This window comes from Scophthalmus maximus, chromosome 2 (assembly GCF_022379125.1).
Source record: "Scophthalmus maximus strain ysfricsl-2021 chromosome 2, ASM2237912v1, whole genome shotgun sequence".
NCBI classification, from domain to species: Eukaryota; Metazoa; Chordata; class Actinopteri; order Pleuronectiformes; family Scophthalmidae; genus Scophthalmus; species Scophthalmus maximus.
This window is the reverse complement of record NC_061516.1, coordinates 22486559-22506352: the sequence shown is the minus strand read 5'-3', so window position 1 is coordinate 22506352 and position 19794 is coordinate 22486559. Positions and strand designations below refer to the sequence as shown.

Here is a 19794-nt window from a genome sequence, read left to right as displayed (position 1 = left end):
TCTCTCTCTCTCTCTCTCTCTAACACACACACACACACACACACACACACACGCACCCGGCTTCCCACTCCGATCAGCTGGCAGCGTGATGACGTGCCACCTTACGAGGCGCGGACGTCAGAATGGCCACAGCCCTGACGTGTCCACGCACGCACGCACGCACGCACGGAGGAAGACGCGTTGTGCTTCTCATGCTGCATTTATGGAAAAGATAAAAACAAACGTCTAGTATTTTATTTGGAATCAACGTCAGGTGTACAGAGAAAGAAAAATTTGCAGAAAAAAGGGTGTATCTGTGGTACCACACGCATAGAAAATTGTCTGTTATTCTGTTTCAAATGACCATACACTTTATGATTTCGTTGATGTCCATGTTGGATTTGTACAGTCATAGTGAGATCGGTTGGGGCCAACTGTTATTTTATGTATCAAATAGGTATAGGAAACTATTTTATACATAGTTTCTTTATACGTATATATTTTTGCACATTTCCATTTTTTATGTAAATGCTGCTGTTTTTATCTTGCACCATGAAGAGCCAACTGCAACGAAATTTCGTTCAGATTTGCACTGTAAATCTGAACACAATAATAACCGTTAGGATTTATTGCGCGGCAGTGACGAAGCCAACAAGCCGGCTACGCGACCGTCCAAGTGCAGCGGCTCAAAGTAGCTATAAAGATGCAATGGTCAGAGGGTGGACCGAGTCCTCGGAAGGATGTGGCCCGTGTATTGGGGGACGTAGCTGAAATGTTTATCATGGGCAATGAATTGTGTTTGTGTATAAAAATGGATGACATGACAGCTCCCAAAAGTGAAGCCAAAACAGCTCCATTGCCCCCTGGTGGTTGGCTGCAGCATAGATCATCATAAACATTGCCTCCTCCATGTTAGTGGATGAACACGTTCATTTTCTTTGCCCCAAATATGATTTCTAATCATTTTAAGGTAGTTCTAAAGACGCTGATGATGTTCAAGTGTGTATTGTTTTTTTTGTTTTCCGAGTTACAGATCCAGGGCCCACACGCAGAACCGACGACCAGGGAACTGTGGGTCGTGTACGTATATTGCTTAAGAATCGCCTACTTCCCCTTTGAGGTGTTTAAGCTTGCGTCTACACAAAAGTTGCACTCTGTTGAGACGACAACAGAGTGCCTAAAAAATGGCCTCCAGAGACATCGGCAGGTCAAAGTGAACTTGTTATCGTCGCAACACTGACGCACACAGACACAGCAAGGACTGTGAGTCTCCATTCTCTCTCTCCCTCTCTCTCTCTCTTTCCCGGTCTTGTCACTCTGCAGCTTTGAGGTCGCTGCAGTTGGAGAGGCGGTGTTCTCGCTCGGTCACCTGACACAGTGTGAGCACACACAGCGAATCTACACGCGACCTTATTCGCTGTCTCACTCTCATGTCTCCTTTCTCTGCCTGGGTTAAAACAACTATAACAACTCAACTTAATATATATGTACATAAAGGTAATTTTTCCTGTGACCTTCAAGATTTGGCATATGAAGGAGTGCACACCTTGGCCAGGCCTTGGTAAATTCCTGAATTCTTTGCCAGTTATCGCCCCTCCCATGGGACTTGATCCGCCCCCTGACACACAAATATGATGATGCTGCGTCTGTGGAAATGCGTTTGGCTCCAAAGTTCCTCGGCTGGTAACCTGCAACCGTCACTTCTCACCACATTCAGCCACAATTTCCATCCATTTCGGAAAGTGCAAATCCCCATGAATCAGTGGTCCTCAACAAAACACTAATAATTAAAAATACTTAAAGGATCAGTATTTAAAAATAAGGACAAACAAGCCACGATGTCAGTCAGAGTGTTTGCTCTCGGGTTGCTCTCGCCTCACAGTCATATGACCTTTTTTCACATAGCCTACATATTTGGGAATCTTTTTGTCATGAGCTCATTACTCACTCTTGGTGGCAGTCTGGAGTTTTAAAGTCATCATTTAAAAATGATATAACATTTACTAATTTCAGCCACTGAATCAGCTCAAAAGATAAGCTGTGGCTACATCTGTTACTCAATATACTTAACCACAGAATAACCTACTTAAGCATGTAAGATGATCCATTTGCTCTCTGAAAACTTTCTGTACTCACTGCATCGCATATCTTACAGTGCCTGGAGATACGCCGCTAAGGTTAAGCCCCACTTCTGTCAAACATTCACAATGTCTGGTTTGGAATTCCTGGGGCTTTTATGCACAAGTCCCTTCCAGACAAAATCTAATTTTGCATGTTGGCAAAAGCTCATGTTGGAAAAAAAAACAAGTCTTGCAAGCAGATGCCAGTGCACTTACTGCAGCCTAAGATATGTTTGTACAATGATGTCTGCACCAGATGGAGAAGTGTGCGAGTCACTTGTCCCCCCCCCCCCACCGCTATTCGTGACACGGGAGCTGGGGCATGGTTCACTGCACATATAAACGCAACCAATCACACGACCTAGTGGAATAAATAGCAAATTGTGGGCCAAAGGTTGAGAGAAAATGTAAATAAGTGGAGCAGTTGGAGCTGCATGTGCTCAGTGTTGGTCACAAATGATCAATTCTGCCTTTACAAACATGTAGAAATATGTATTTTGTGTGTGTGGTGTCCTTTCAGCCACATCTCCCTGCCACTTTAAAGAAGAGGGCCTTAAAAAAATGCCACCTGTATCACGTCAGCATCTCACGGTGACCTTTGTCACGCCTGCATGCATGAATGTTACGTGTCCTCTCTGACTCAGCATCGTGCTTTAACCTCTGTCTTCCCGTGGTTATTACTGGAAGCGCTCCAATATGCGGTGGAAATGTCTGAGATCTTATTCCGTGGGCACTGATTCAATAGTAGGGACAAGCATAGAATCAAACGTAGTCACTCAGTGATTATTTTTGCGAGGTTACAGTGAGTGTTTGTCAAGTACTTTACATCGAAATATGCTTCACTTTATGCTTAAGAAGAATGATCTGCTTGCGTGCGTGTTCCTGCGTACATGCATGTGATGTGCGCATGTGTTTGCTGCTCTGAGGAAGCAGTGTGGGGGGGGGGGGGGGGGGGGGGATGCTAACTCCCTGGGAAATACCGCACTGCATGCTGCGAATACACAATAACACAACGAATAACACATCGGTAGAAGCACATTAGTGCCTTTCTCGCCCCTTACTTTTTTTCCCTTTCACCTGAATAAATGAGTGCTGCAGTCGTAGTGGTAGACACAGAAATAGCAACACTTTTAATGTTAATTAAGATAATTCCGTTCCCAGAGATTTGTATATACGGAAGGTTGTTATTTCTTCTCATTTCAAATCTTCGCAGAACCCAACTGATGTCACGCGAACGGCGAAATTAAGTGTTAAAAAAGATATAATTTATAAATGACCTAAATTTATGACATATGACCTCTATATATCATGACTGGCAATCCTTGGTCTTTGTTATTGTGGCTACCGCTCAAGGCCAGCCACCGCCGTCCAAGCTTGCTCAAAATATCATATCGACGACCGGAGGAGCATCGCCCAAAATGTCGGCGTTTCATTTCAAGGGCTTTAAATAGATCAGAGCAACAGGTCTCGCACTGCTCTCGTTTCATCTCTGATGTGGCCGTGACGACAGGAAGCGGGCAGATGAAACTTTCTGTTTGGATTCATCAAAGCCTGTTTCCTGTCAGTCAGAGAGGCTTCGGCGTCTGTCTGTTGAACTGTTCCACAACTAAGGATCGTTCATCATTCAGGCCCAATTCCTCACAACTGTCAAGTCAAGTTAGGAATTAAAACAAAAAGGAATATAAGCCGGGGGAAACTTCTTCTGTGTCTCATTGAGTTGTTTTACGTCTCGATGTTGTTGTAGTTTTTTTGTGTGTCTGTATTTGTTTCATGTCCATGCAATTTATACCTTTGTTGTGTCTCTTTGAGGTAGTCTTGTCTTTGTGTCTCCGTCCAGTTTTGTGTCTCACTGGTAGTCTTGTCTTTGCGTCTCTGTCCAGTTTTGTGTCTCACTGGTAGTCTTGTCTTTGTGTCTCCGTCCAGTTTTGTGTCTCACTGGTAGTCTTGTCTTTGTGTCTCCGTCCAGTTTTGTGTCTCACTGGTAGTCTTGTCTTTGTGTCTCCGTCCAGTTTTGTGTCTCACTGGTAGTCTTGTCTTTGTGTCTCCGTCCAGTTTTGTGTCTCACTGGTAGTCTTGTCTTTGTGTCTCCGTCCAGTTTTGTGTCTCACTGGTAGTCTTGTCTTTGTGTCTCCGTCCAGTTTTGTGTCTCACTGGTAGTCTTGTCTTTGTGTCTCCATCCAGTTTTGTGTCTCACTGGTAGTCTTGTCTTTGCGTCTCTGTCCAGTTTTGTGTCTCCGTCCAGTTTTGTGTCTCACTGGTAGTCTTGTCTTTGTGTCTCCATCCAGTTTTGTGTCTCACTGGTAGTCTTGTCTTTGTGTCTCCGTCCAGTTTTGTGTCTCACTGGTAGTCTTGTCTTTGTGTCTCCATCCAGTTTTGTGTCTCACTGGTAGTCTTGTCTATGTGTCTCCGTCCAGTTTTGTGTCTCACTGGTAGTCTTGTCTTTGTGTCTCCTTCCAGTTTTGTGTCTCACTGGTAGTCTTGTCTTTGTGTCTCCATCCAGTTTTGTGTCTCACTGGTAGTCTTGTCTTTGTGTCTCTGTCCAGTTTTGTGTCTCACTGGTAGTCTTGTCTTTGTGTCTCCATCCAGTTTTGTGTCTCACTGGTAGTCTTGTCTTTGTGTCTCTGTCCAGTTTTGTGTCTCACTGGTAGTCTTGTCTTTGTGTCTCCGTCCAGTTTTGTGTCTCACTGGTAGTCTTGTCTTTGTGTCTCCGTCCAGTTTTGTGTCTCACTGGTAGTCTTGTCTTTGTGTCTCTGTCCAGTTTGGTGTCTCACTGGTAGTCTTGTCTTTGTGTCTCCATCCAGTTTTGTGTCTCACTGGTAGTCTTGTCTTTGTGTCTCCGTCCAGTTTTGTGTCTCACTGGTAGTCTTGTCTTTGTGTCTCCGTCCAGTTTTGTGTCTCACTGGTAGTCTTGTCTTTGTGTCTCTGTCCAGTTTGGTGTCTCACTGGTAGTCTTGTCTTTGTGTCTCCGTCCAGTTTTGTGTCTCACTGGTAGTCTTGTCTTTGTGTCTCCGTCCAGTTTTGTGTCTCACTGGTAGTCTTGTCTTTGTGTCTCCATCCAGTTTTGTGTCTCACTGGTAGTCTTGTCTTTGCGTCTCTGTCCAATTTTGTGTCTCTGTCCAGTTTTGTGTCTCACTGGTAGTCTTGCCTTTGTGTCTCCGTCCAGTTTTGTGTCTCACTGGTAGTCTTGTCTTTGTGTCTCTTCATGGTACTTGTGTGTTCTTCTTGTGGTATAGTTGTGCTTCTTTGCAGTAGTTTTATGTCCCTTTCATGCAGCTGTGTGTCTCTCTGTGGAAGTTTGTGTTCTTTTGGAAACCTTTGGGTCTCTTTATGGAGGAGGCAAATCTACACAGTGCTATAAGATCCTGTTAAGTTCCCTTGTCTCCATATGTTATAATTTGTTCATTGTCTCCAGTTAAGAGGACAATCAGGGGCCGGCATGTGGGAAGTGACGAGTCACATCTGCACGTGTTTAGTTCAAATAGGTGCAGTTTTAATTTCCCTAATGTTGGTTTAAGAACAATGTTTGTTAAAGGCAGCAATATTTAAGTTTCTGTTTAAATATAGGTGAGCGTGTTACCGTCGCTTGGAAAGAAAAAGCTCTCTGTATGACTTTGAAGTTTAAATAAGAGGCTTTGAAGTTTCTCAGTTACCGTAGGACACTTTGCTGTATGACGAACACTTGGCGTTGGATACTCCTGTAAGGATTTGGAAAAAAATATTTTAGTTTTAACTGTGGAAGTTTTTTACTATTACAATTAGTCTACAAATCCCCCACAGTACTCGTATCTTTTTGTAATACTTTTGCGTACATGAAAGATGAATCGTATATTTTTGAGTCTCTGTGTGGTACTTCGGTGTCTTCTTGTGTGAAGATTGTGTCTCGTATAAGGACTATTACGTCTCTTTCAGGTAGTTTTCTGTGTCTGGGGTTGTTTTGTGCCCTGGTGAAAAAATTATATACTTTAGTGTATTTTAAATGTACTCATATTTTTGAAAATACATTTCCAAATATTCTAACAGCAAAATGTTCTATCTGGAAATATGTTTAAAAAAGTACACTTGCATCACGATTTTAGCTATTTTTCATAATTGCACTTTTAACACACTTTAAAATAATTGCACTCTAGTACACATGCTCTGAATATATCACAGGAAAATAAACTTTCAGTAAAATATAAGTGTAATAGGTAAAGTGTACTAATTTAATACATGTTTTAATGTATTTTGTAAACTTTAAAATGTAATGCTTAAAATTATGACTGTATTAATGCACTGAAGCATATTTTTAGAAATACACACGTTAACACCCAAACATTTTGGTGTATTATAAATGAGATGTGAATGTAATTTTTAAGCGCCCGCATTCTATCACTCATAATGACACTTTAAATACACCATTATATAATGGTTCTATAGTATAGCTTCGTGTAATTACTTCAACTGGTTGACTGTTTGAAGTTCGAAGTGCACTTCGTGCCATGGTGTGGTTCAGTGTGTCTCTCTGTGCTAAGTGGAATACTTGTGGTGGTCTGTCATGGGTCTGAGTTCCTCTTCCGCCTCCCATCGCCCCTCCTGCTCCGAGGCGTGTCCTGTTGCCATGGACACGCGTCATCGGGCAGCGCGGCGCTCGAGTCATCGTCCGGGAGTCATCGTCCCCGGACCGAGGGCGAAATGTTGAAGTTGGCCGTGTAGCATCCTGTGTCCTCTCATCACTTCTTCTAACAACAACAACAACAACAACAACAACAACAAACACAGCCGGTACTCCCACTCCGACCCCCTCGCGAGTAAACGTGTTCCGTGTCTCTGTGTGCAGGATTGTCATCTCTGCACTTCCCTGACGCGCACTGTGCCGCGGTCATCCTCACTTGTCGCGTGATTGTGCGCGCGCACGGATCCGTCGGGATCCGTCGGCACGGTGCACCGGCATGCCAGAACACGAGGCGTGCGAGCTGCTGCAGCCGCCGAGCACCGGTGGCAGCAGCAAGAAGAAGAGGAAGAAGACGCGGAGCAGAGCCCCCGCCTCCTCCACCCCTGCAGGAAACACACGTCATGGTAAACAGCTCTGTTATATTACCAGTGAATATGGCCTGCATTCAAAACGAGTAATAACCCGCAGCAGAGGCCAAAAGTGCTCATGCAAGGGAAATGACCACAGTCGCTTACAGAAGCTTGAATTGAGGTGGAGCTCATTTTAACTTTTTTTTTTGCCTCCACTGTTGGGTTGTTTATGATCTGTAACATTATATTTCATAAAGCTTATGACTGAAACTACAAACTACAGCCGTCAAATAGATGAGGTGCAAAGCACAACAATCGCCTCGGAAATGGAGCAGAAAACTAAAGATGCGTCAAATAAAATAAAAAATACACAAGTGAAGTACTTTTACTTTTTTATGTACAGTCTCTGGTACCAATATCTGAAAAATGTACTTACTGTAGCTACAGTGTATAACCAGTTAAAAGATAATGAATCCTTTTTTTTTATCCCAGTCAAATATTATTTGTGGAATCTGTGAAATGATCGGTGATCGATTGGTCAATTGATTGACAGAAAAGTGACCCGTGACAACCAATATATCACCTAATTAATTTGTTAAACAAAAAAAAAATCTAACTGATTATGAGGATTTACTTTCTTTTTAATATTTTATTTATGTGCTGTGCCTTAACACTCTTGGTTATTACATAAAGTGCTCATAGGTGTACAGTGAGAGAGGACATTGGCTGGTTTTATTCGGCCTCCAATACAAACAATTCATCATAAATTAAAAATAACTAAAGAGCTCTACATTAGTTTTCTCCACTGGTCTTCAAAGACAAACTGTTGAGCTCTCATGTATTCACCACACAGAGTGAAGAAATAGATTTGGGACTTCAGAATCAGGTCGCTCCCAAAGCAGACTGTGAAATACGAATATCGCATGAATGTGAACACAAAGCACTAAAGCTCCCATCCACTTGTTATGCTGCAGAGGTAAAGAGTTTGGGAAAACAATCATTGGAATTGACTCTATTGCGTCATCGCTTCAGCAGCTCAAATGTGGGCCACTGTAAATGTACACGATGTTAGCAGGGGTTTGGATCGTGTGATGGTGGTAGAGGATTCCCTGGGTTGAATGGGTCATTAGAGAATAGGCCCCCCTGTGTCGCTCCCCTCCACCAGCCTGTTGCAGATCATTACTGTAAACCAAGCCATTACACCTCCAGCCGCGGAGGGAGTCATTAGTAATCCAAGCCCTCAGTTTTGTCTGGCACTGTGCTGCACATGTTTACGTCGCCTCCCCTACAGAGAAACCTCAGACGGCGTCTTTGCACCCAGGGACCTCGCCAGTGTCCCCGCTGCCCCATCACAGTCCCGGTCAGCCCCGACGCCAGCTGCCCGACCTCAGAGCTGCTGGCAGGAAGTGTGGAGAGCAGCTCGCCGGCAGGGGCTGCAGGAGCAAGAGACGCCCCAAGGATTCACCGGCGCCGCCGACGGCGACAGACGACAGCGGCGTCGGTGGAGCCGCAGCCGCGCCGGAGCTCAACGCCCGGGCGGGGGAGAGCCTGAGGTGGGAGGGAGTGCTGGAGGACCCCCAGGCCGAGGAGGAGAGGCTGGAGCTGTACAGGGCCAACAGGCGGCAGCGTTACATCGCACACAGAGAGGCTCTGTTCAAAGAGAGCCAGCATGCGCTGAGACCGACTCTCCCTCGAGAGAGCACGGAGAGAAAAGGCTTTGAGTGAATGTGAGCAGCAGGAGACTCAGTTGAGCACAGACTGAATCAGAGACGCAAAAAGGAGAGGTTGCCAGATCGGGCTTTAATGCGTTCACAGTTCAAAACAGAGCGATGATCCTCGGGCGCCGCCAAAGACGTTGGACTGAAGACAAACTGAGCGCGTTGCCAATTCGCCAGCTGTTTAAAACAAAACGGAATCGAAATGATTTCCCCGGCAGGTTCAGCCCACGCGTGCACAGTGCCACGGTTGTCGGCGGACATCCCCCTACTCGATGGCCCTGTTGAAAAGTTAATAGGGGATTTGCAGGGTTTTATCTCGTGCTCATGCATTATGCAGCACTTACAGAACAGACCCAAATTTGATCTTTCAGGGCTGAAACACAACCAGGATAATACCACTGAGCGTGGTGGGATAAATGGATGAGGGGGGTCACATTATATATATATATATATCTTTTCACCAGTGACAGAATGTTAAAATATAGAAATATAGGCCCAATAATTATCTTTTTTGCCTTTTAATTTTCTTTTCCAGAAAGCCATTAAAGTTGTTTGATTAAAATTGAAATGTCACTGTAAAAGCTCAAACTGTTTCATAAAGGCTGTTCTGGTTGACGGCTATTCTAATGTGCAGGGATATGCTTTTCTGGTATTCTATATATTGCTTATTGCTATACATTTTTAAATGTAAAAGTATGAATGAAAAGTTTAAAAGTTAAGAGCTACGTCTGCACGTCCTCATGGCAGCTAGCGGTGAGATGTTGATGCTATTTTCAGTGCATGTGATGATGTTGATGTATTTTTCTCCTGCAAATGAAGTAACGCGAGAGAGACACGCGTTTATTTTCCCCGTCCACGCGGAGGTGCATCTTGGACGACAGGTGCAGAAGAGAAGACGATGGTTCCCCGGGTGAATCCGAAGCGCCGACACCGACGAGTCAAAGAATGCAAAAAGAGACAGAACTGTTGTGGCTGAGATGTTTTTGTCATTCATGAACAACAAGTGAGAAACACCACGAAAAAGTCAAAAAGACAAACACACAGGGTTCATTTTGACTGCTGAACACGACGACTGATGACGAGGGTTGTTCTTCAATCTCACGAGAGCCAAAGTGAGCGTCTTTCACCTAAAATCCTCGGGAGAGCAACGCTGATGTGGTTTTTTCTACCGGAAGTATTCGAACTGTGTTAGATTTATCACTGTAATAATGTGCTTGGCCTAAAGCTGTTAAGAGGTTGCTCGACGGTTTGTTGCTGTAAATGCGATAAATTCCGAGAGAGCTTTGTGAGGTTGCAGGGCAGCGGAGGAATTCAAGTTATTCCACACTTAGCTTCAAGAGTGGAAGACAATGAAATGGACTTTGTCTACCATTAATGACCTGTGACCTTTAACTTTTCAATCGTAAAATGTCTATCTGGTTATTTTCTTTCCCCCATTTAACACATTCGCAATTGATTATGAATAAAATGGATAAATACTATACATCAATATATTATGAACTAAATACTGTTAAACTTGCCATGTGCAAAGAATAACAAAAAACAAAACAATGAATTGTCTCCATGTCCTTCAAAAAAAAAAAAAAAAAATTCGAATAATTTACATAAAACAATTGGAAATATGAGCCAATTCCACCTTCAGTCCTTACAACTGGTACTGGTCTTGAAGAGTCTGAGCGAGTTGATCACGTGGACAGACGGAGAGACATGAAGCTCAGAGGAGACGTGGAGGAACAACAGATGTGAAGTGAAGACAGTGAGAAACCAGAGGGACAAACACACAGCGCTGCTCTTTTGCGGAGGGTTTTTTGTCCCGCTGCCTTTGTGCGCTGTTGGCCCGAGGCTCATCGTTCCCACCCGCCGTCGTGTTTCGTTCCCGTTGCCTGTTTCAGCATCTCGGCCTCAAAGAGCCCAACGCTCCCGCTCTGTTCTCCTAACCCTCCACCCCCCACACACCCCTCAGAGTCACTGACCACGGACCACGTACACGGACCACAGTGGGCGTCAAGGTCACTTGTGTTTTCCCAGCAGGCCCGCCCCAAGTAAAAGGCCGCTCACACCTCCTTCCGAATATTAACAGCAGGAAACATACTGAGGCGTCTTCAACGTCTCTGGGCCTCTGGCGACACGGCGCCGTGAAATGAAATGAAATAAAGATAACATCTAATGAAATAATACAAAATATATATATGTTAGAAAAAAAGAAGACGACATCCCGAAAGCTGCATCCATCTGAGGTATGTGTTGTTTGCGTGGTGAAGTCCCCCCCCCCCCTCCCTCCCTCCCTCGCGCGAACACTGACGATGTGACGCACAGTTTGAATCCGATACTTCCACACAACCTGCATCGACATTTTTGACGCCATGAGGGAAAGTCTGTCTCTTCTGAATCAACCGTCCGTTTCAGCGTCTCCTCCCTCCACAGCGTGCGGAGGCAAAGGGACTGGCATCACACCGACATTGTGCACAGTGGGAGGGCAGGGGTGAGGATCAGGAGAGCTGCAGCCAGCTCAGATCATCTGATCTGTCAGGAGAAATAAGGAATAATAAGAACACCAGACATACGTGCAGAGCAGCACTGTTTGAGAGAACACGAAGGTCGTTTGTTGGCCACTTGGGGGCAGCAGAAACAAGTTGTTTAGAAATAAATACAATTAAGAAAGAAAAGGATGTTAGCTGGGATTGGCTCCAGCCCCCCCGTGACCCTTAAAGGGATAAAGCGGTAGACGATGGATGGATGGATGGATAAGAAAGAAAGAAAGAAAGATTTCACATACACCGCCTCTTTCTTCGTGATGACTTTTCCTGCTGCGAACCTCTCAGCTACCGCAGACGCTGCCGGGTCGAAGTTCAGGGTCGCTACCGCTATAACTTCATCGTCCCTATGCGTTAAGAAACAAAATAAAATAAAGACATTCATCAAATAAAAGAGTTTCTTTTTTCTTCTTCTCCAATCCAAGATATTTTTTTTTCCGTCAACAACAGCGGTTTGTTTCTCTCAGCTTACTTGATGTACAATGCCAGGAACCTCCGGTCCTCAAAGCGCCCTTTCACCACAATCTCGGTGTACCCCTCCCCATAGCCTGCGCCAGACCAAAAATCACAACACAACACGTAAAGGATGGTGGTTGGTGGAGGAATCAGAGTCAGTGTGTGTACTGTGGTCTGTGCTCACAGCAGGATGAACAGTTCCAGGGGCAGAGCATTTTAAATATCTGTGTGTGTGTGTGTGTGTGTGTGTGTGTGTGTGTGTGTGCCCACCTGCATATCGGATTGTTTTACCCAGTAGGACGGTCCAGTAGAAAGGAACTGTGTTGAGTTCAGTCGGTTTATTCAGCATGTTCAGAGCTGCTATTCTCCCTAAACAACAATAAAAAATAAAAAATTATAATAATAGATAATAAAGGGTTAAAAATCTTTATTACTCATAGCATGTATCTCCGAATATCCACCTTTAAAGATACGTTCAATATGCGCTGGATGTCGTGCTACATTAATATGTGCTCTACTTTGCTTTATTACAGAGAATAATCAAGGGATTATTTCTGCTCAGCATTTCACTGGCTCCTCGTTTGTACCACATTTGGGGGTAAGAAGTTACCAATCTCCCCTGGGGTTCAATAAAGTATTTCTGATTCTGATATTTCTGATGGGTTCATTTCTTCTGGTGTAATCCTGCAATGATGTTAGATTTAACACTTATCACAGAATTGTCTTTGGAATCCTAAATAAATTGCAATCGCGATATTATCTTTCTACATGTAAACAGTACATCGTCTCATACGAAAAGCAGCTTATTCCGTGTTATGTTGTTTTCACAGGTTGCACTCAGGTCACTACATTACCGTGTGCTTGTGCCATCTGCCAGTGTCCGATGTTGACCTGCCGGTCTTTGGCCATCGCCAGGGGGAAGGTGGCCACGTCGCCCCCACAGAACACGTCGGGGACGTTGGTGCGCATGTACTGCAGCAGGGAGATACAGGCAGGACGGTGAGGATTCGTTTAGAAGAACGAAAAGATTAATGTGAGGAAACACCCATTTATGAAAACACATTTCCTGTGTGGGGCCCTGGAGGAGCCCTGTGGCCATTTCAACTGCTCAGAAACATACAGGAATCGCTTATAATCATGATTCTGATTGATGATTTCAGTAGTTTGTCTCAGAGACGTCACCTGATGAAATACAGCACCACGCTATCTGGATTTCTGTCATTTAACTAATTTGTGGAAAGGAGACTTTCAACCGAAAAACATACAGTAAGTCACATCAAAGTGTAGTGTAACATATGTCATTTTCAAAAAATGTATATACATTTGGTAATTAAGTGTCCACATTTATGTAATAAAATGTAATTTCCACATTTAGTCACCAACAATAAATATGTTGTTGAGTTAGCGGGTTACCTCTTCGATATTTTATTACATAATGGGGTTTAGTGAGGTCAGAGGAAAAGCAAAATAATGAAAGACGTAGAATTAAATAAGGACAATAATAGGGATACGTTATCATTACTACTGCCACATGTAGCAGGGGGATTCATGGACAAGAGTAAGAGTCACGCGCATGTGTTGAGATTGACGGCACAGAACGAGATGTGGACAATCAGGTGGACGGCAGGTTATTAGCCGACCTTGTCGACTGGTACAAAGCTTTTTGCATCCATCCGTATCTTACTGCCCCTCAGGACCTCTGAGTTTGGGATGATGCCTGTTGGAAGAAAGAAAGGGGACAAACAAAGAGTCGCTGGTTTTGTTCCCGTTGTTTCCTCAGCCCTGTAACTGAGCTGAAATATACAATCTATCGAGGGGCTGTTTGTGAGTCATCAAGAAATAACAACAAAAAACATTTATCTAAAGTTTGATATTTTGGGAAATACACTGATTCTCTTTCTGTCGGAAGGTTCGGAAGGAAGATCTGTACCGTTGAGAACAAAGAAGAAGAAGGAAACAGGAATATGAATCTACTGTACAACCAACCAATCACGTTGTGATCTCTTATCGTGTTGCATTGAACTGATAGACAGACGTGATGAATTGAGCGACGTTGTTCCCAAAATGTCAAACTATTCCCTTAAAAATCTCGAGCTTTTGCTGCAAAACAATACACAAAGCTCCAAAGAGTCTGAAAAAGGATTGCGATTGTTAATGATTATCAGTAAATAAGAGGACAAGCAGGAAAATGGATAAAGATAATATGTGGCATTGCAGTTTGAATAAATGTGAAAGGAGAAAAAGATGGCTCAATTGCACTCACCAATGCCGACAATCAAAACTTCCGCCGGGATAACTGTTCCACTTTTGAGCACGACCTCCTTCACCTTGAGGAAGACAGTTAGGACAACGAGACAAAGCGTCACTCTCTCTCTGTGTGTGTGTTCCCCGATGTTCACGTCTGACCTTTCAGCGATCGAACAAACTGGGCTCGGTGTGTCACGTCGCTCTTCACCTTGCCGTTCACACCTCTGACCTCAGCCACCATGTCGTTCATGTAGAACCTCACGCCTTGCTCCGACAGCATCTGTACGAAACGGACGGGTTTGAACTGCAAGTAGCTAAACTTGTAGAGAAGTGATGTGGGGATACAACACACACTCTCTCTCTCTCTCTCTCACCATCATGGTGACTTTGCCAATTTCAGGCCCCAGTGTATTCTGGTACGGAAGCTCACTGCTGCCGATAACTGTGATGCTGGAGGCTTTGTCTATCAAGTAAGATGCAACTTCCATGCCTGAAAGAAAAGAAGAAGAAAAAAAATATATTAATATATAATATAATATAGTATAATATATATATATATATAAATACTCAAATCCAAATTTAAAATATGATTTAAAGACATGCCATAAATATAACTAAACTCATCATTACACAATACTGTTGGTTGAGATTATTAGAATGGAGAATAAAAAATAAGTATAAAGCTTTATACTTTTTCTGAACATATGCATATCACTTCTCATTAGCATATAAGTACACTGAATAGGGGAAATGTGGGGTTGAGACACAGAAATAGAAAAATGAATTAGAAAATAAAATGAGCTAGAGGCAGATAAGTAGAGGAGTAAAATAAACTAGGTTTTAATTTATTTACAACACTAAATATTTGATTATTACTCCATTTATTGTTTAGCTGTCAGCATTATTTATGATCAAATTAAATCAGTCATACGTATATGTGTATGTGTGCTGGACGTATGTATGCATAGATGGATAAGGATAGATGACAAATGTTAACTTATGAGCATGTTATGCAAACACACAGTACCGACGAACGAGGTTCCCACGAGGACGACGTTGCAGCCCAGGCAGGCTGAGTGGATTTGCCGGGCGTCCTCTGGCGTCTCCAACATCTTGACATTCCCCAGCTCCATGCCGGGCATATCCAGACCCTTGGCTCTGAAGGAAAAGGGACACGACTCTGCTCATAAGCAACGCAGCAATGCAACGGCCACTTCCCTTACACAGAATCAACAGTTATTATTAATAAACTAAATATTTTGCACAGCTATCGATCAGTCTTATCATCCAGAGCGTTTCTAGGGCGTCTGCGGAGCTGAAGATGATGCAGAATACACTTTAACATCATTTTTTTTTTATGTACAGTAGCTGTCTATAAGATTCCGTTTTCATAAAAAAATGCATACGTCACAGAGCGTTTTATCGCTCGAGTTGCTCACACTTGTTTCCCTGTAAACGGTTCACAGCAGTAAGCATTATAATTGTGGAAGTCAGTTTAAGAAAGTTAAAAACATAAAATAAAGCATCTTATTATTGGAAGACAAAGAGACTGTGAGAGGACGACAATGGCGTAAACTGTTGTAAATAGTGTAAGCAATGTTTATGATAAAAATAAGGATTTAATAAACTGTTTCTGTTTCCTCCGGCAGGTCTCCAAGCTTCTTAACATGCTGGTCGGGATATAGTCATTTCTGGGAACGTTCTCAGTCACAGTACATTACCTTTATTGCGAAAACCCCTCTTAACCTTTACAAGATGGATTTTACAACCTTATCGTTAAGACACTTTTGGGAAAAGAGGCCCTGGTCAGTAATCAATGAGCGCAGATGCGTGAAACAAAGCTCTCCCAGGCTGCTCAGAGTCATGATTTGATTTTGATTTTAATTGGGTGTTTTTAATTATTGGTGTGCACATTTACACATTTGAAGGATGAGGGCGCATGTGTCCGCACCTGCAGCCTGTGGCGACGAGGAGCTGGTCGTAGCTCTGGACTGAACCATCGTCAAATGTGACCGTCTTCTTGTCTGTGTCCACCGACATCGCCTGCAAACACAGCGAGAGGCGGCTGAGTCTCACAGTGTGTGGCCTTCCAAACCTGAACCACAATGAATCAGTCCACACTCGTGTCTAGCAGGTCAAGCCCATGACAAGAAAAATATGATTATATTTGATGTATGAAGGAAACGGTGGTGCCAGCAACATTTTGCATCGGTCAAAATACAGTTCAAGGCATCGCAAGGATCCAGTGGTGGTTGTCATCAATGAGAGGGATTGAAGAAAAAGAGTGAAATGGTGAGCCGACGGGAGACTAACTCACTTCTTTCCTGAGCCACACCTCAATGTCGTACTGATGGTAGAACTCCATCCTCCTCAGCAGAATACTGTCACTCTCCACATTCATCACCTGTGACCAGGGTGCAAAAAAATGCCAGTCAAACACACACACACACACACACACACTGTATTCATCACAAAAGTGTTGGGAGTTGTTGTCGTGTCCTTTGATCCGCGGCACCTTGCTGAGTCGGGCTTTGTCGTACGGTAAAAGGTTGTCTCTGCTGACCATGATTATCCTGCCGCCGAAGTATTCCTGCCGCAGAGTCTCAGCGCAGATCAGTGACGCGGGCCCTGCACAGAGTAAACACACCGTCACACACACTCACACACGCACACGCACACGCACACACACACACACACACACACACACACACACACACACACACACACACACACACAGGATACATACTAGGACACACTCCTGACGTACAGCCCCATGATAGCCGTTACATTTTTTTATTCATCTATGTTCACCTGTTCTTCCAGTAATGTTTGCTGCCAACTCACCTCCTCCCAGCAGCAGAATGGTGTGAGTAACTCCCGGTACTGCGGCTCCCATACTCTTTATTCTCTTTTCCTGACTGAGAGTCTGGATCACAGGTAAAAACAAGAGCACTCAGAGAACAGACCTGAGCCAAGCCAGATCAACATAATAACATTGTTCATTGTGGGGATGCAACTGAACAAACTGTACTTGAGTCGTCATTTCCACATCAAACAGAACAAACGCTTGATCGTGTGATGGGACTGGACGCACCATGACTCTGAGGGGAAGTAACATCCACTGAAAAAGAAGTGAAAGAATTCAACCTACTTACCTTCTTGTTTACAGACACGTACACTTTGCCGTTTTGAATTTTGACCTTTCAAAATAGAAACAGACAAATTCAAATAAATGTGAATCACCCTGTCATCTGTCTGTCTGTCATCTGTCTGTCTGTCTCTCTGTCCAGTGTGTACCTTGTGGCAGGGTAAACAGTCCATGCCAGGACACTCCTCCAGATCTCCTGTATGGACGTTAAAACAGGAGCCATGCCACGGGCAGCGTACTCTGTGACCTGAAATGACCCCTGAAAACACACACACACACACACACACACACACACACACACACACACACACACACACACACACACACACACACACACACACACACACACACACACACACACCATTTACATACTCTTGATGCGACTGTAATATTTCACAAAACAACCACAAAGTCACAACAGACAGATAGAGACACAAAACATCTTCAATATGACAGCAAACAACAACAAACCACGCGGCTGCATTGGTCTCTTGCGTCTTCACTATGCAATTTTTTAAACTGGAGTATATATTGATTGATATTAAGTGCTGTATCTCCAGCTCATGTGATAGTGTTTATTACTGTTTTACATTAAAGCTGATCTGCCTAAATTATATATATATATATATATATATATATATATATATATATATATATATATATATATATATATATATATATATATATATATATATATATATATATATACACATATTGAAATGAGTCACAGTGTTTTCATCCTTTTCTTTTTGAGCTGACAACCTCACACGTCCTGTGTCTTTACCTTTGCTGAGCGGAGCGCCGTAGTGTGTACACTGGTTACCAATGGCGCTGTATTTGCCCTCGCAGCGGGTCAACAGCACGCTGTGATGTCCCACCTCAACCTCCATCATCCTGAGAAAACACACACACACACACACACACACACACACACACACACATAAGATGCTGCGATAACGTTTAAACCCAAATGTATTATATATCGTAGCCTTACTGTCCATCCTGCAGGTCTGACTCCAGACACACCACCGCTGTCACCTCCTGTGACGTGTCCTCTGGGTCTGAGTCTGGAAACTCTTGTCGAGCTGAACACACACACACACACACACACACACACACACACACACACACACGGTAAAACGCCACCGCTGTGAAATTACAAATCTGCCATCTGCCAGGAGTGTGTCAAGGGAATTTGGGGGCCTCGGGCTAAAAAGGACCTGTTGTCCCATATCAAACCAAACCTACCACCTCACCCCCAGAAACACTTGACTCCCAACCACATCATTCCAATCTTCAAACTTTCCAACTTCTTTTTAATGAAAAATATAAATGAAGTGCATGCTTTATATCAAACTTTACCATATAAATAACAGTCTCTTTCTTACAAAACTGTCACTGCTGTAAGACTTGAGTAATCAGTCGTTCTCTGGGCCCCCCCCCCCTCAGCCCGGGACCCCAGGTAATTGCCTGCTTCGCCTACCCTGTCGCAATGCCCCTGCCATCTGATGCTTGTCAAATTGTTGTTAATAAAAACAATCAAAAGTCAAACATTCTACTCACGTGGTTTGGTCCCATACATGTCTCTGATTTAACCTAAACGCCGTACGGATCCACAAAACCTCTCCACAAACATGAAAAGTTACAGTCAGATGCTCCGTTGAAAGACTTTTTGTCTTGAACAGCAGTTCCTGTTCACCGTGTGTTTTCTGCTCATCAGCTGAATGACGGGATAGTCCGTTCCCACGGCAACCAGTCCATCCCCAACCCTCATCCCTTGTTCCTGGCAGGATGTGAAAAGTTGACGGGGGTTTGTTTTTTTTTTTGGGGGGGGGGGGGGGGGGGGGGGGGGCGTTTGATAATACAAGAAGAAGAAAAAAATCAACCAAAAAGTGACTTTTGGGACTCGAGTGAAAGAAGAGTTACAGTGATGTCGCTGCTCATGTCCAGTCCTGTCATTGTTCCAGAGAAAAGCGACCACAGTCTTTTGTTTTTTCACAACAGCAGCACAGAGAAAAGGCTGACGAGGCAGCAGCCGCCGACACTGAATGGACAAGCGACAGAGCTCAAATTACAGCAAAAAAACCCCGGAGGTATTATCACACCTAAAGGATTTCAAGTTTCAAGATCCAAAGTGGTGGTGGGGAAAACTAAGTACATTTACTGAAGTACCTCTTTTAAATTTCTGCCACTACTACTACTACTACTATCAACTAATATTTCACTAAAAAATTTAAGATGAGAGATGTGACAGAACTTTATTTCTATTTTTTGTACTTCTTTCCTCGCATTTATCATCCCCTAGTAGACTGCTGCTTATACCTTGTATAAAGATTGACAAAAAATGAATGTCAGACAGAATTACACAGGCCATTTTATTTTTATTTAATTTCTTTATGTATAATTTTATAAAAAATGATGGATTCTTTTTTTATCGTTGTCTTTTACTTGAGTAAATTTTGAGGATTTACTGAGTTATGAAATAAGGTATTATCATCAAAATGATGAATCAAGTAAAGTAAAAGTACTCATTACATCACTTTAATGTTGCGGCAGGTGAAGGTGGGGCTATTTTGAAGTCATTTATTTAC

General features: G+C 43.4%; 2 protein-coding genes across 6 annotated transcripts; one reads left to right on the top strand and one right to left on the bottom strand.

Annotated features, from left to right (window-relative positions):
- The first annotated feature begins 5752 nt into the window (after nt 1-5752).
- On the top strand, nt 5753-10299 carry c2h17orf97 (chromosome 2 C17orf97 homolog). 4 transcript variants are annotated; one of them, XM_035626812.2, is made up of 3 exons: nt 5753-5796; nt 6916-7154; nt 8392-10299. In XM_035626812.2, exons 2-3 carry the CDS (start codon nt 7028-7030, stop codon nt 8823-8825), a joined length of 561 nt encoding a protein of 186 aa, XP_035482705.1. In that variant the 5' UTR covers nt 5753-5796; nt 6916-7027; the 3' UTR covers nt 8826-10299. The 4 variants fall into 4 exon arrangements, with proteins under 4 accessions (XP_035482705.1, XP_035482704.1, XP_035482706.1 ...); XM_035626811.2 differs by lacking the exon at nt 5753-5796 and adding an exon at nt 5814-6008; XM_035626813.2 differs by lacking the exon at nt 5753-5796 and having other exon boundaries at nt 6663-7154; nt 8422-10299.
- A 257-nt stretch (nt 10300-10556) lies between these two features.
- aifm5 (apoptosis inducing factor mitochondria associated 5) lies at nt 10557-18901 on the bottom strand. Of its 2 annotated transcripts, XM_035626808.2 has the most exons (19): nt 18767-18901; nt 18198-18288; nt 17988-18097; nt 17353-17462; nt 17211-17255; nt 16900-16981; nt 16571-16683; nt 16373-16459; nt 16007-16098; nt 15083-15213; nt 14430-14545; nt 14264-14335; nt 14072-14135; nt 13449-13525; nt 12663-12780; nt 12079-12177; nt 11825-11900; nt 11595-11699; nt 10557-11341 (listed from the first exon to the last, which is right to left on the bottom strand). In XM_035626808.2, exons 1-19 carry the CDS (start codon nt 18783-18785, stop codon nt 11308-11310), a joined length of 1641 nt encoding a protein of 546 aa, XP_035482701.2. In that variant the 5' UTR covers nt 18786-18901; the 3' UTR covers nt 10557-11307. The 2 variants fall into 2 exon arrangements, with proteins under 2 accessions (XP_035482701.2, XP_047186520.1); XM_047330564.1 differs by having other exon boundaries at nt 16373-16683.
- Nucleotides 18902-19794: the final 893 nt, after the last annotated feature.

What these genes read in the sequence shown, in the direction of transcription:
- c2h17orf97 (XM_035626812.2), top strand. Translation starts at nt 7,028, where the DNA reads ATGCCAGAACACGAGGCGTGCGAGCTGCTGCAGCCGCCGAGCACCGGT. An exon ending in TGCAGGAAACACACGTCATG is followed by an intron (nt 7,155 to 8,391) that starts GTAAACAGCTCT and finishes CCTCCCCTACAG; the next exon opens with AGAAACCTCAGACGGCGTCT.
- aifm5 (XM_047330564.1), bottom strand. An exon ending in ACTGTTTACCCTGCCACAAG is followed by an intron (nt 17,256 to 17,352) that starts GTACACACTGGA and finishes CTATTTTGAAAG; the next exon opens with GTCAAAATTCAAAACGGCAA. An exon ending in AGTTTTGATTGTCGGCATTG is followed by an intron (nt 13,526 to 14,071) that starts GTGAGTGCAATT and finishes TTCTTCCAACAG; the next exon opens with GCATCATCCCAAACTCAGAG.